This window comes from Tenrec ecaudatus, chromosome 3, assembly GCF_050624435.1.
Source record: "Tenrec ecaudatus isolate mTenEca1 chromosome 3, mTenEca1.hap1, whole genome shotgun sequence".
NCBI classification, from domain to species: domain Eukaryota; kingdom Metazoa; phylum Chordata; class Mammalia; order Afrosoricida; family Tenrecidae; genus Tenrec; species Tenrec ecaudatus.
The window spans coordinates 96,987,753-97,000,956 of record NC_134532.1 but is presented as its reverse complement, the minus strand read 5'-3'; the positions used below and the strand labels follow the sequence as shown (position 1 = coordinate 97,000,956).

Here is a 13,204-nt window from a genome sequence, read left to right as displayed (position 1 = left end):
ACACCCTCCTCACCACCAATTTGGATCACTTGTTCCCTTGTCCCTGGGTTTGTTAATACCATTTCCTTTTCCCCCACCTCCCCCTCTCCCATGGCCCCCTGGGAACTGTCGGTCCCATTGTTTTCTCTTCCAGATTGTTCGTCCAGCCTGTCTTATTTAGACAGACCTGCGGAGATAATAGCATGCACAGAAACAAGACAAAGCAAAACCAAGCAACAATATACAACAAAACAACAACAAACCAATGACAAAAAAACCCAAAACAAAACACAACAAGAAAGAAAAGCTTATAGTTAACTCAAGGATTGCTTGTTGGCCTTTAGGAGTGTTTTCCAGTCCAGTCTGTTGGGGCACCACATGCCCTGGCCCCAAAGTCCACCTTCAGCATTCCTTGGGGACCTTGGCCTCCATTGCCTTCCTGTTCTGTTGCACCCCCTTTATGATTTTCCTCGGTGTGGTGGGATCAGATCGGGTGCAATTCCCACATTGTGTCTCCGGTGTTGTCTTCTGTAGAGCTGTGGGTCAGTGAGGGGCGTGATGTCTCATAGTGGGGCTGGCCATGTGGTCCTCTCTATAGACTGGTTGCTCTAATTGGGGTCATTGTCCTCAATTCCTGGTGGGCCAGGATATGCTCCACTCTCTCTCCTCCTCCCCCTTCATCAGCACCCGTGTGCTCCAATCAGATATGCCCCTCTCCCAGAGCTGCAGATTCAATGCCGTCTTTTGAAATAAATTCTTTTGGGGGGAGGGGCAGGTGTCCACTTAGTAGTTGGGATTGGGGCTGGCCCCCCCAGACCTCTCCACTGGTTCCCTACTCCACGCCGGCATGTTGCATTCACATCTTGGAGTACTGGGTTGAAGTCTGGTCCCTCTTTCCCTGTGGAGATATAAACAATACCCTCCCTTGGGTGGGTTAGTGTCCTGTGTTCCCGCTACCCATTTCATTTGTATTATTATTATTTTTTCCTTTCCCTACCTCCTTTTTAGTTGTGTACCATGTGTATACCTGCATTTGATCTGGTCCCTGCCATATTACCCATATTACCTGGTCCTCATCCCAGGAATGTTTGTATACAGTAGCTTTTTCCCTATACCCCTTTTGCATTTTTTTTTAGAAGCTTACCTCAGCAGACTTATGTTGTAACTTGTCCTTTTGTGCTTGACTTACTTCACTTAGCACGATTTCCTCTAGTTCTTCCCATGAAGCGATGTACTTCATACGTTCATCACTGCTTTTTAGCGATGCGTAGTATTCCACTGTATGTATATACCACAGTTTTTAAATCCAATCGTTGATTGATGGAAATTTGGGTTGCTTTCAATTCCTTTCCATTGTGAACTGTGCCGCAATGAACTTTGGACCATAGATGTCTTGCCTTGGTTTGTTTCTTGCTTCTTCTGGGTATATGCCCAGTAGGGGGATTGCTGGGTCATATGGTAACTCAATTTCCATCTGTTTTATATATCACCCGATTGGTTTCCGTAGTGGACATGCATACTTACAAGTCCACCAGCAGTGGATGACAGTTCCTGTCTCCCCACAGCCCCCCCAACACTTGTTGCTTCCTGATTTTTTGAATTGGGCTACCTTTGAGGGTGTAAGGTGGTACCTCATTGTTGTTTAAATTTTCATTTCTCTTATTGCTAAAAATCAGGAACATTTTCTCATTCGGGGAATATATTTTTACAATGCTTACTGGTTCTTTGTCTACCATTCCCTTGAGCATTATATAGTGTCCCTCCTTTACTCTTTTTATGGTTTGCACTTTGATGTCAATTTTATCTGAGATTAGGATTGCAACCCCTGCTTTTTTTGAATTGCTGTTTGCTTGGTATGACTTTCTCTAGCCTATGATTCTCAGTCTATTTTTGTCAGTAGCCTTGAGATGTGTCTCCTATAGGCGGCAGATTGATTGGTTGTGTTTTCAAAACCAGTCTTCTAGTCTCAGTCTTTTAATGCCGGAGTTCAGGTCATTGATATTCAGGGTTATTATCTCCATCTGTGGATTTTGTGATGTCATCTTATACCTTTTGTGTTGGAAGTTTTCCTACTTTCTTTGTCATTAGTGTGTTGTGCTTGTGTGTGTGTGTGTGTGCGCGTGTGCATGTGTGTCATTCTTGACTTCTTTCCATCCTTAAGCCAATGCTATCTTGGGGTCTGTTGTCTCTTTGTTGCCCTCTGGGTGATGTTGTTCTATGTGGCAGTCTCTTATTTATGCTTTTTGAGTGGTGTTCTTCTGCACATACTGTGTTGGCAAGGATCTTTTGTAGGACTGGGTTCCTTCTAACTTATTCTTTGAGTTTTTCCTTGTCTGGGAAGACTCTTATTTCTCCATCTATCTTAATCGATAATTTTCCTGGGTAGAATATTCTTGGATTTGCGTTGTTTTCCTTCAATTTTTGGAATATGTACTCCACTCTCTCCTCTTCTTTGTAGTTTCTGCTGATAGGTCTGATAATATTCTTATTTGGGAACCTTTATATGTGATTGCTTGTTTTTCCCTAGCTGCTCTCATGATTTTCTCCTTCTCCTCAAAGTTGGATAGTTTAACTATTATGTGCCTTGGTGACTTCTTCTTAGGATTTAGTCTATTTGGTGTTCTTTCAGCCTCCTAAATGGTTGCCTGGTTTTCATTCATTAAGCTGGGGAAGTTTGTTCCAAGAATTCTCTCACTATTGTTGCAGATGACTTCTTTGTTGTGTCTTCCTCTGGTAAGCCAATAATTATTATGTTGTTCCGCTTCATAACATCAGGCAGCTCTTAGGTTTTCTTCAGCTTCTCTGATGATCTTATTAGATTTTTGTTCACATTTGTTAAAGTCTGCTTGGCTGTCCTCCAAGTTACTGATGCGGTTCTCTGATTCTTCCAGTCAATTCTCGAGGTCCATGTTTCTGCTACTGGTTTTTGTTATCTCCTCCCTAAGCTCCTGTATTTGCCTTTGGTGTATGGCCTTTATCTCCTCTATCATTTAATCCTTTTTCTGTATTGTTTCCCTCATATCCTGTATGACTCCTAGCAGCATTTGAGAATTTCTTTGTGTGACATCTCAATGTCTGCTTCTTCTATGTATGTTGTTATGTTCAGGACATCTTCTGCCTTTGCCTTTTGTTTCTCCTGTTTTTTCGTTGAGGTCATTGGGGTTGTTGGCTGTTTGTGTTGAGTTGTTTTAGAGGAGCCAGGTGCCATTTTCCAGGGAGTCGAAGAGCACTGGCTCTCTCTGGGAGACTTGTAGGGATGCTTCATTGAATTTCATATAGCTAAGTTTACAATGGGATTAACCTACCACTTTATCCTCCTGTGGCTCCCCTATCAGAGGAGTGCCCCAGAAGGCTAGTGGGTTGCCTGCTTTGGTGTTGCAGAGGTTGGGCAGAGGTTCCTGCAACAGCATGGAATGTTGATGTGCCTTGGACGAGCTGCCTTTTGCCCCCAGGCACACAGGCAGGAATCCCTGGTGAGAAGTTGGGTAGAATATCCCCTGGAAGGAAAGCAGGGCTTTTCCTAGCCTTGGGCTAGCTACACAGGGTGGAGCTCACCTAGCTTGGCGTGGTACAGGTATAAATGCCCTAAGCTAAGGGGAGTGGTCTGGAGGTCAGCAGTGGAGTGTGAGAGAACAGGAAAGAGACTAAGAAAAAAAAAATTTTTTTTTAAGTAATATGATTTAGACTGTGTGGGAACATAGAGAAGAGATGGAAACTAAAGGAACAATGTAACTGAGTCCCATCCCCTCCATGGAGCTGCAAGGGTTTATTCCCTGCCCCACGGAGGTGGTAGCAAGGTAACCCACAGCAGAGCCCAGAAAAAGCCCCTGCACAGCCCTCAAAGACCATAGGGGGACAGAGAGCAGAGATGTAAACAAAAGTAACAATGTAGCTGAACCCCTATCCCTGACTGTGGAGCTGCTAGGGTTTAGTCCCTGCCTGGAGGCAGAGGTGGCAAGCTGTGGCTGTGCCAAGAAAAGCCCCTGCATAGACCTGCAGGACTGTGGGGGTGGGGTGGGGTGAGGGGGACAGAGAGCAGAGGTGGAAATAAAAGCCACTATATAACTGAACCCCTATCCATGCCCATGAGGCAGGCGGGGGCAAACTGCGGCCATGTTGATAACAAGGCCCTCTATGGGCCTCAAATGGTCCCGCCTCTGGCAGAGACAGTGGCGGGGGCAAGGTCAAGCCCCAGGTGGCTTCCACTGAGGTAAGCGAAAAGACCCCAGCCCCTCAAAACCCCATAGGTCTGCGCCTCCTTCCCTTTATGATGCTCCTCCTGCGTTCCAGCCCCGTTGAGTTTCCCTCTAAGCAACTCTCCTGGGCTGAATTCTGCAGAGTCCCTCTCGTATGTGTCACTCTGTCCCATCTTCCCGGAAGCCTCTTAGGTCAGGCTATTTTTATGGTGTTAATTATATTTTGCTTTATAAAATTTAACTAATTTTGTAAGAGGCATATGTAGAAAGTGACATCGGACTATAATCTTGAGAATTAGGCTACCTTGATTTGAATCATGCCTTTGTGACATACTTGTTCTGTGATTAGTCAAGTTCTTTACTGTGCCTTATCCTCCTCCACCATAAAATTAGGATTATGATAGCAACATCCTTGAAAGGATTTTGGTGACATAAAGTTAAGTTAGTATGTTTAAAAAATGATTAGATAGTAATTTGTCAATAAGGTATTTTTTTGTGGATTATTATTGATAGTATTCTTTTCTGGACATTGTAAACAAGAGTTAATCTTTTAACTCTGGAATTGTGGGTTTTGACTTACATTGATAATCAAAATCTACTACATAATTGACTACTATATAAGTGACCATATTAAAATACAAAAATTCTGTACAGGAAAATAGATAAAAATAAAAGACAAAGTGCTAGATGCCCAATATGCAAAGAGCTCTCCCTAATTACTAATAACAACAAAAACATACCCTGAAAAGTGGTTAAATGATAAAAATAGGCAGGTCATAGAAAGATACAGATGAACATATAAAAATGTAGTCTCTTAATATTAAATAAATGAATTAAAATGAAAATTTTAATTTAACTTGTCAGATTGACAAATAAGTTGTTTGGTCATATTGGTCAAGGTATGAGAAAACACATACTCTCATACAATGTTGCTAGGGATATAAATGGTGCAGCTGTTTTAAAGAATAATTTGTTAATTCGTAACAGTATTTAAAATGTTTGACCATCCATTTTCATGTCTAGGAATCTATTCTACAGAAATAGTCCTAGATTCTCAAAGGTAAATTTCCAAGAATGATCTTCACTATTTGCATTTTTTATAACAGAAAAATGATAGAAGTAACATAAATGACTAATCATTATAAAATTGCTTAACAATTTAGTGTATACCAATACAGAAGCATATGATGCAGACTTTAAAAAGATATCTATAAGTTGATACTGATCACAAAATATATTGGTTAAGGTAAAAAATGAAAGGTATTTATATATTGAGTAAAGGATAAATACATGAGCATAAATGTATATGTGTATATACATGTATGTATATGTTTATTTATTATATATCACTGCCATTGAGTTGCTGCCTCTAGTGACCCTATAGCACAGGGTAAACCTGCCCCTGTGAGTTTCCAAGACTGTAACTGGTAATGGGAGTAGAAAACCTTGTCTTTCTCCTCTGAAGTGGCTTGTGGTTTCAAACTTCTCACCTTGCAGATTGCAGCCCAACGTGTACCCACTATACTACCAGGACTCGTGTGTGTGTGTGTGTGTGTGTGTGTGTGTTATTTTCACCAAGTAAATTCCAACTTGTGACAATCCCAGGTGAAAGTTGAACTTCAACCCAGGGTAGACGATACCTTCCGGACCAGGGGTGTGATGGGCGATGCTGGGAGAGTGGAGGGTGAGTGGGTTGGAAAGGGGGAACTGATTACAAGGATCCACATGTGTCCTCCTCCCAGGGAGATGGACGCCAGAGAAGGGGGTGAAGGGAGACTCCGGATAGGGCAAGATATGACAAAATAACAATCTGTGAATTATCAAGGGCTCATGAGGGAGGGGGAAGCGGAGAGGGCGGGAGTAAAAAAAGAGGACCTGATGCAGAGGGCTTAAGTGGAGAGCAAATGCTTTGAGAGTGATTAGGGCAAAGAATGTATGGATGTGCTTTATACAATTGATGTATGTATGTATATGTGTGGATTGTGATAAGAGTTGTATGAGCCCCTAATGAAATGTAAAAAAAAGAAAATGATTAGGGCAAAGAATGTACAGATGTACTTTATACAATTGATGTATGTATATGTATGGATTGTGATAAGAGTTGTATGAGCCCCTAATAAAATGTTTAAAAAAAAAAGAAAAGAAAGTTGAACTTCAGGGTTTTCATTGACTGATCAAATAAAACAAATCATTGCTAAGCATTTTTCTTCTATGTGTGTGTCTCTGGTTAGATTTTAAGTTCTCACGTTTCGATTATCAGTTGAGTGTGTTAACTTATAGTACCATGCAGGGACTCCATGGACATGCATAACTCACTGCCATTAAGTTAATTTGAACTCTTAGAAATACTACAAGGCAGAGAAGCACCGCTCTGTAGGGCCTTTGAAGCTGTAAATCATTACAGAATCACTCTGCTCCAACTTTCTTCCGACTAGGCTCTGGTTAGTAGCCCAACATTTACCCATGATAGTTCCTTTGTGGTTATATAGATTGTCTATGAATGGCTAGGTGGGAAACAAGAGACAGCCTCTGGGAAGGGAATCCAGGAGACAGAAAGCTCAGGAAAGACGTTTTTTTTTTTTATCTTTTAAAAATTTGGACTATTGAGTTTATTCAGTTTCTACTCTATAGCTAGATACCATGGACACCTTAAATTCTCAAACCATTATTTGACCTCTGTGCTTTCTCAAGTTGGCAGTTTTTCCAAAAAATTTTAAAAAGCCATTTATTATGGATTATGAAAGTCCTCCAAAGAATTAAAACACCAAATACTGGTTTAAAATATTTGCTTTTCAAAATACTTCTGTGTAATATATTTTTATACTATGTTTTAAACTGATTTGAGTTCTAATCTTTTTTTTTTAAATTATTTTATTGGGGGCTCTTACAGCTCTTGCAGTTCCATTCTTCAATGTGACTATTCTGTAATTTTTGCTTTTTTTTTTTTCTTCAAAGAAGTTATTTTTGACTCTCCAGAGTCAATTCTAACCATGCAGGCAAGCAATAATAATAATAGTAAAACCTCACTGGCAGTCAGCCCTTTCTTACTCCTAGCAACCCTACAGCATCGGGTGGAACTAATTCCCTCTGTGGATTTCCCAGATTGTAGTTCTCTATGGGAGTAGAATTCATCATCTTACTCATGCAACGTGGCTGTAGTTTCTAACTGCTGCCCTTTAATTAGCAGCCCAAACACATAACCCACTAAGACACCAGGGTTTGCATTTGGAAGCCAAATGTATGGGTTAAAAATAGATACATGTTCCTGGGTCCCCTGCAAGATTTTTGAATCAGTAACGTTGAGCAAGTCATGGGAATCTGCACGCCTTCCCCACCCTCCACCCTCAGTTACAAATAAATAAATTCTAATAGAGGCCTTACAGGACAGATTAGAACTGCCTCATAGTATTTCTTTTTTTTAAATTTTTTATAGTATTTCTTTTTTAATGAATTTTTCATTGTGAATTAGGTGTGTGTAGGGAGTATATACATATCTATTCACCACAGTCGTGGAAGCTAGGATAGATGTTGGTATTAATGTGTAGTATAAGGGCAGTAATAATATTTGTAGTGTCATCAGTGATTATTAAGTGCATGAGGAAGAGCCCCATGTTGTTTCTTCCACAGGGCATCCACCCATACCATTCTCTGAGCTATACCAGTGGAGACACTGCCACAGACTCCCCAGTACATGTCGGACGTTCTGGGATGCCAGTAAAGGAGAGTCCACGGAAAGAAAGTCTCCTGAGCTACCTGACTGGAAGCTTTCCCAGCTTACACAATCTCCTAGAAGGCACCCCCCAGAGGAGTGGTGCAGCGGTGAAAAGTAGCTCTCTAACAAGAACAGGTACTTCCTCTAGAATGAATAAAAGCAACTTTTCTCTACTTTAGATCTGCAATCAACCTTTCATGCTGTATCTTTGAGAAAATATTTAGAGAAAATTGTATTGTCTCTGTATTTGAATCATCGCTTCTCGGCCTTTTGGCTAAGATCAAGTGTAGTATCTGTATTTGAATCATTCCACTGTCTTTATAGGCTTAGTTTGCATTTTTAAATTCTAATATTGGAAATACTGTCAACCAACGTGTGGTGGGGATGTTGTCTAGTCAGCCAGCATCAAAATTATCTTTATTGACTCCTTTAATTTCAAATGGCAACATCATTCAGTGAGATCTTGAAAATATCTACATATGGGTGCTTTAACACAACTTCAAAAAATTTGTGCTCTGCTCCTTAGTGTATAAGTAATACTATCTACACTCAACTATTTTCAGGAAATACAGTGGCCACTGATATGTTATCTGAACATCCCTTGCTATCTGAGCCATCATCTGTGAGCTTCTATAATTGGATGTCAAATGCAGTGGGTAATCGAGGAAGTGTGGTACAAGAATCTCCTATAACAAAGTCAGGACACAATAGTCTTCCAACAGGTATTGAGTTATCACATTTTTCTGTTAAGCCATTAAAAGACGTGTAATGTTCTGGGGAAAATATCTCTTAATTTTTAAAACATTGGTAAAAAAATATCATGTTTTTAAAATGTTTTAGTTTATGTTTAGTAGAGATTAACTTATCTATGAAATGCTTTTGATACAATTTCAGTTAAGAAAGTAGGAAAAATAGATAGTAGTAAGCTGTTACTTCTTGTTCCTGAGGAAAGGTACATAGGGAGAATATGATTGTATATAAATTAAAGTGTTTAATACCTCCATATGTATAAGTGGAATACATGTAAGTAGAATATATATATATAGAAAGGATGTGGGCAGAGAACTCACCAATAGTGATTATCTTCAGACTTTTAAGTAAATGCACTTATTTTGTCTTTGTTTTTTATGAAACCCTATTAATCACTTAATTTTATTGTCTTCAAGCTAGAGATGATAAAAAGATGGTGCCTTCACTAGTTCTTACACCTGCCTCGTTCTGGTCTCATAATCAAGTCCATATTATGGCATAGCTGGGAAGAAATGGATGTGTTTCTGTGACACTAATAATTTTGCTCTGTGATAAGTAGCCCTAACTACTACCACCCTATGGACATGGTCGACTCTAACATAGACTTCATGTATAAGGATGGCTGATATTTTCTGAAAATTTTTCATTTTTATAAATTTATATGCACTTAAGTGGTTTGGTTGTAGTGCAGACTAAACAAATTTGTGTAAGTATCCCTTGTAAGTTGTTTTCACTCCCCAATGATTTACATTTTATTCTCAAAAACTTGCTTCGTTAGGTGTTGCACCCAATCTTCCTACAATACCTTCTGCATCAGATTTCAACACCGTCCTGTCTAGTGACCAGAATACACTGGACGGGACACATTCTCAGCACAGCACGAGTCAGGATGATGTGGCAGGTGTAGAAGAAGCAAACCAGGGGTTTCCAGCTGTTCAGCTTGCTGATGCACAGGTGAGCTACCCTCTCTTCTCCAACTCACCTTCCGTAAGCAATACTTTGCAATGGAACCACTACACAATGTGCACCTTGAAATTCTAATAAGGAGCTTTATTTGGTGCTTATCTGTTTAAAACCTTCATGCAAAAAATGAGCCTTTAAAAAGTATTTGCATGCAAATTAACATTTAAGAAGTTGCATCCAACATTTAGAACCATATATGGGTTACTTATAAATGCAAGTTATGCAATGATGGGACCACCACCTCAAGAGTGTCACCTATGGAGAAAGCAAAAGGTCATTAAAAAGACAGGAAAGACCGAAGAGATCGTCAAGGTAGATACCAGAAGAGATTCTGAAATTATCTCTTGGACACAGAGTAACTAAAGTAAATGGAAAAATGGTGAAGTAAAGGAGTTTATTAAAAAATTTCAAAAGCAGCTTGAGAAAACAAAGTATTACAATGCAATGTGCAAAGGCCCTGAGTTAGCCCAAAACTAAGACAATGCTCAACATACATCAAGGTAAAAGAACTGAAGGAAAAATTCAAGCCTTGAGTTGCAATATTGGAAGACTCTATGGGCAAAATAGTGAATGCTGTAAGAAGTATCAAAAGCTGATGGAAGGAATAGAGTTCTTTACCAAAAAGAACTGGTTGATATTCAGCCATTTTTGTATGATTATGTACCAATGATACTAGAGTAAGAGTGCAAGCTTCACTGAAGGCAGTAGTGGAAAAGTCTCCAGGAATCAACAGGATACTAATAGAAATGTTCCAACAATCTGATAAAGCACTGGAAGCAATTAATCACCTGTGCCAATAATAATAATTTATAAATTATCAAGGGTTCAGAGGGAGGGTGGATCAAGAAGGGAGGGGGAAAATGAGCTAATATCAAGGACTCAAATACAAAGCAAATGTTTTGAGAATGATGATGGCAACAAATGTACAAATGTGCTTGACACAATGGATGGGTACATGGATTATGGTAAGAATTCTATGAGCCTCCAATAAAATGGTTTTTTTTAATTACAAACTAATATCATTTATAAACACTGAATCAAAAAATTTAAATAAAATTCTAGCCAACAGACTTCAACAACTTATTAAAAACAAATAAAAACAATACCACAATAAGTGGTATTCATATCAGGATTACAAAGTTAATTCCATGTTAGAAAACCATTCAGTGTAACTCACCATATAAATAAAATAAAGGGAAAGAACAATTTGATCCTATTATTTGGTGCAGGAAAGACATTTGATAAAACTTAGGATCCTTTCATAATTAAAAGTCATCAAAATAGGAAAGGAAGGGAAATAGCTCAAAGTAACTAAAGGCATATATGCAAAATCATCCGCCAACATTATACTCATTGGAGAAAGACTGAGAACCTTTGGCTTGAGAATAGGAACAAGAAGAGGGAACCCTTTATCACCACTCTATTTAACATTGCACTGCAAATCCCAGCTGGAGTTGAAGACAAGAAAGAAGAAATAAAATGTATCCAAGGGAGAATGGAAGAAGTAAAACTATGTCTGCAGATGACATGTCCCTAAATATAGAAGACCCTAACAATTTCATAAGAAACTGCTGAAACTTACAGAATGTAGCAATGTTGAAAGTTAAAAGATCAATACATAGTATCAGTTTGGTCCTTCTATGTTAACAAAGATAACTCTTACTATTAATCCTCATTAATCATGTTAGATTTGTGTATTTAAGATCATTTGGTACATGAAAGCCAAGATAGACAATCCTTCAGCACCAGTAGCAGGAGTAATGGTTCCCTGAGGGTGTGGTAACAGAGCGGAGTGGGAAGGGAGAATAGGGAGAAGATAGCACCGATGACTGTATAACCCTACTCGATGGGACCAAACAACAGAATCGTATGTGAATGGATATATTGGATTGTGTAAGATATGGCAAACAACCCAAAACAAAGAGGGGAGAAAGGTTCCTGGGGGATGGTGGAAGAGGGAGGGAATAGAGGGGAGATGATATCAAGGAGTTCAAGAAGAAAGAAACTTTTTTGAAACTGATTGTCGTAGCAATTGTACAAACACTCCTTGATGTAATTGAACTATGAAATGATATGATATCTGTAAGAGCTAGCAATAAAATGATAAATAAACACTAGAAGAGAGGTGCCTGTGTACTCAAATGTAAGATATTCATATTTTTCCCATTCTAAAGAATGATGACCCAACAGAATGAAGAAATTATTGAATGATAACATTAATATCATGTGAAAGTAAGATTTTACTGATCATTCAGCAACATTTGTATCACTACATTCATAGGGAGCTCTACCAGAAATTAAAGCTAGATTCACAAGAAGATAAGGGATATCATAGCTGATGCCAGATGGATCTTGACTGAAAGCAGAGAATACCAGAAAGATGCTTGTGTTTTACTTACTAGACTGAGGCATTGGCTGTGTGGATCATAACAAACTACAGAGAGCTTAAGCAGAGTGGGCATTCCAGAATACTCCCTGGGATACAGGAGGAACCTGTACAGGGATCAAGAGACAGTTTTGAGCAATACAAGGGATAGTGCTTATATGAAAAAAGCAAGGAGTAGTGCTTACTTTAAAATCAGGAAAGGTGTGTGTCAGAATTGCTTCCTCTTACCATACTTATTCAGTATATATGCAGAGCAAATAATCTGAGCAGGTGGATTATAGGAAGAATGTGGCGTCAAGATTGGAAGAAGGTTTATTAACAATTTTTGGTATGGAGATGACACATTCTTGCTTGAAGAAAGGAAGACAGACTGGAAATTCTTGCTGCTGATGATGAAGGATTGCAGCCTTCAGTGTGGATTACAAATCAGTTTAAAGAAAACTAAAATCCTCACAACTGAATTTATAGATAATATTTTGTTAAATGGAGAAAAGATCAAAATTGTCAAAGGGTTCACTTTGTTTGGATCCACAATTAATGCTCGTAGAAGAAGCCATCAATAAATTAATGATGTACTGTGAAAATGTGCTATAAAAGACTTTCAAGTGTTGAAGAACAAGAATGTTACTTTGAAGACTAAAGCGTTCCTGATCCAAGCAATGGTATGATTCAAGTGCTTCATCTCATGTGACTGACAGTAAATAAGAGTACAGAAGATTAAATGATGTGACTTATACTGTTGGCGATGAATAAGGAGGGCGTCTTGCAAACACAGCTGTCCTGGAAGAGGTATAGCTATATGCTTCTTGTAAGGAGGATGGTGAGGCCATGCCTCACTCAATGTGGTCATGGAACCAAGATGCGACGCGGCCCTGGAAAAGCTCATCACACTTGGTAACTGAAAAAGAGTAAGCCTGGCAAGGAGATGGATTGACACAGTGGCTGCATCAGTAGATCAAACATATCCATGTGTGGGAAGATGGCACAGGGCTCGCAGTGTTGCCGTCGGTTGTACATAGGGTCGATATGTCTTGGAACCAAGTCTGCGGCACTTAACAAAAACGGCACGTTCATCATAGCAGAAGATGAAAGCAGCTAAAGGCACTCTTGTAGTAGAATGCATAAATGAGCTTTGGTAAACTATGGAGTACCATGCAACATTAAGGAAGAAAGATGAACCTCTGAAACACTGTGACATACGTGAACCTGACGTACTTC

At 39.3% G+C, this 13,204-nt stretch overlaps 1 protein-coding gene and 1 pseudogene across 4 annotated transcripts in view; both read left to right on the top strand.

Moving 5' to 3' along the window:
- BLTP1 (bridge-like lipid transfer protein family member 1) overlaps positions 1 to 13,204 on the top strand; it is a 222,041-nt gene that overhangs the window by 110,326 nt on the left and 98,511 nt on the right. For all 4 annotated transcript variants that reach the window (XM_075543854.1, XM_075543855.1, XM_075543852.1 and 1 more), the window contains exons 43-45: positions 7,803 to 8,022; positions 8,451 to 8,609; positions 9,416 to 9,591. In XM_075543854.1, the coding sequence (XP_075399969.1) occupies positions 7,803 to 8,022; positions 8,451 to 8,609; positions 9,416 to 9,591 (555 nt within the window). The remainder of the gene's footprint in view (positions 1 to 7,802; positions 8,023 to 8,450; positions 8,610 to 9,415; positions 9,592 to 13,204) is intronic.
- Positions 8,142 to 8,303, top strand: LOC142443922 (U2 spliceosomal RNA; annotated as a pseudogene).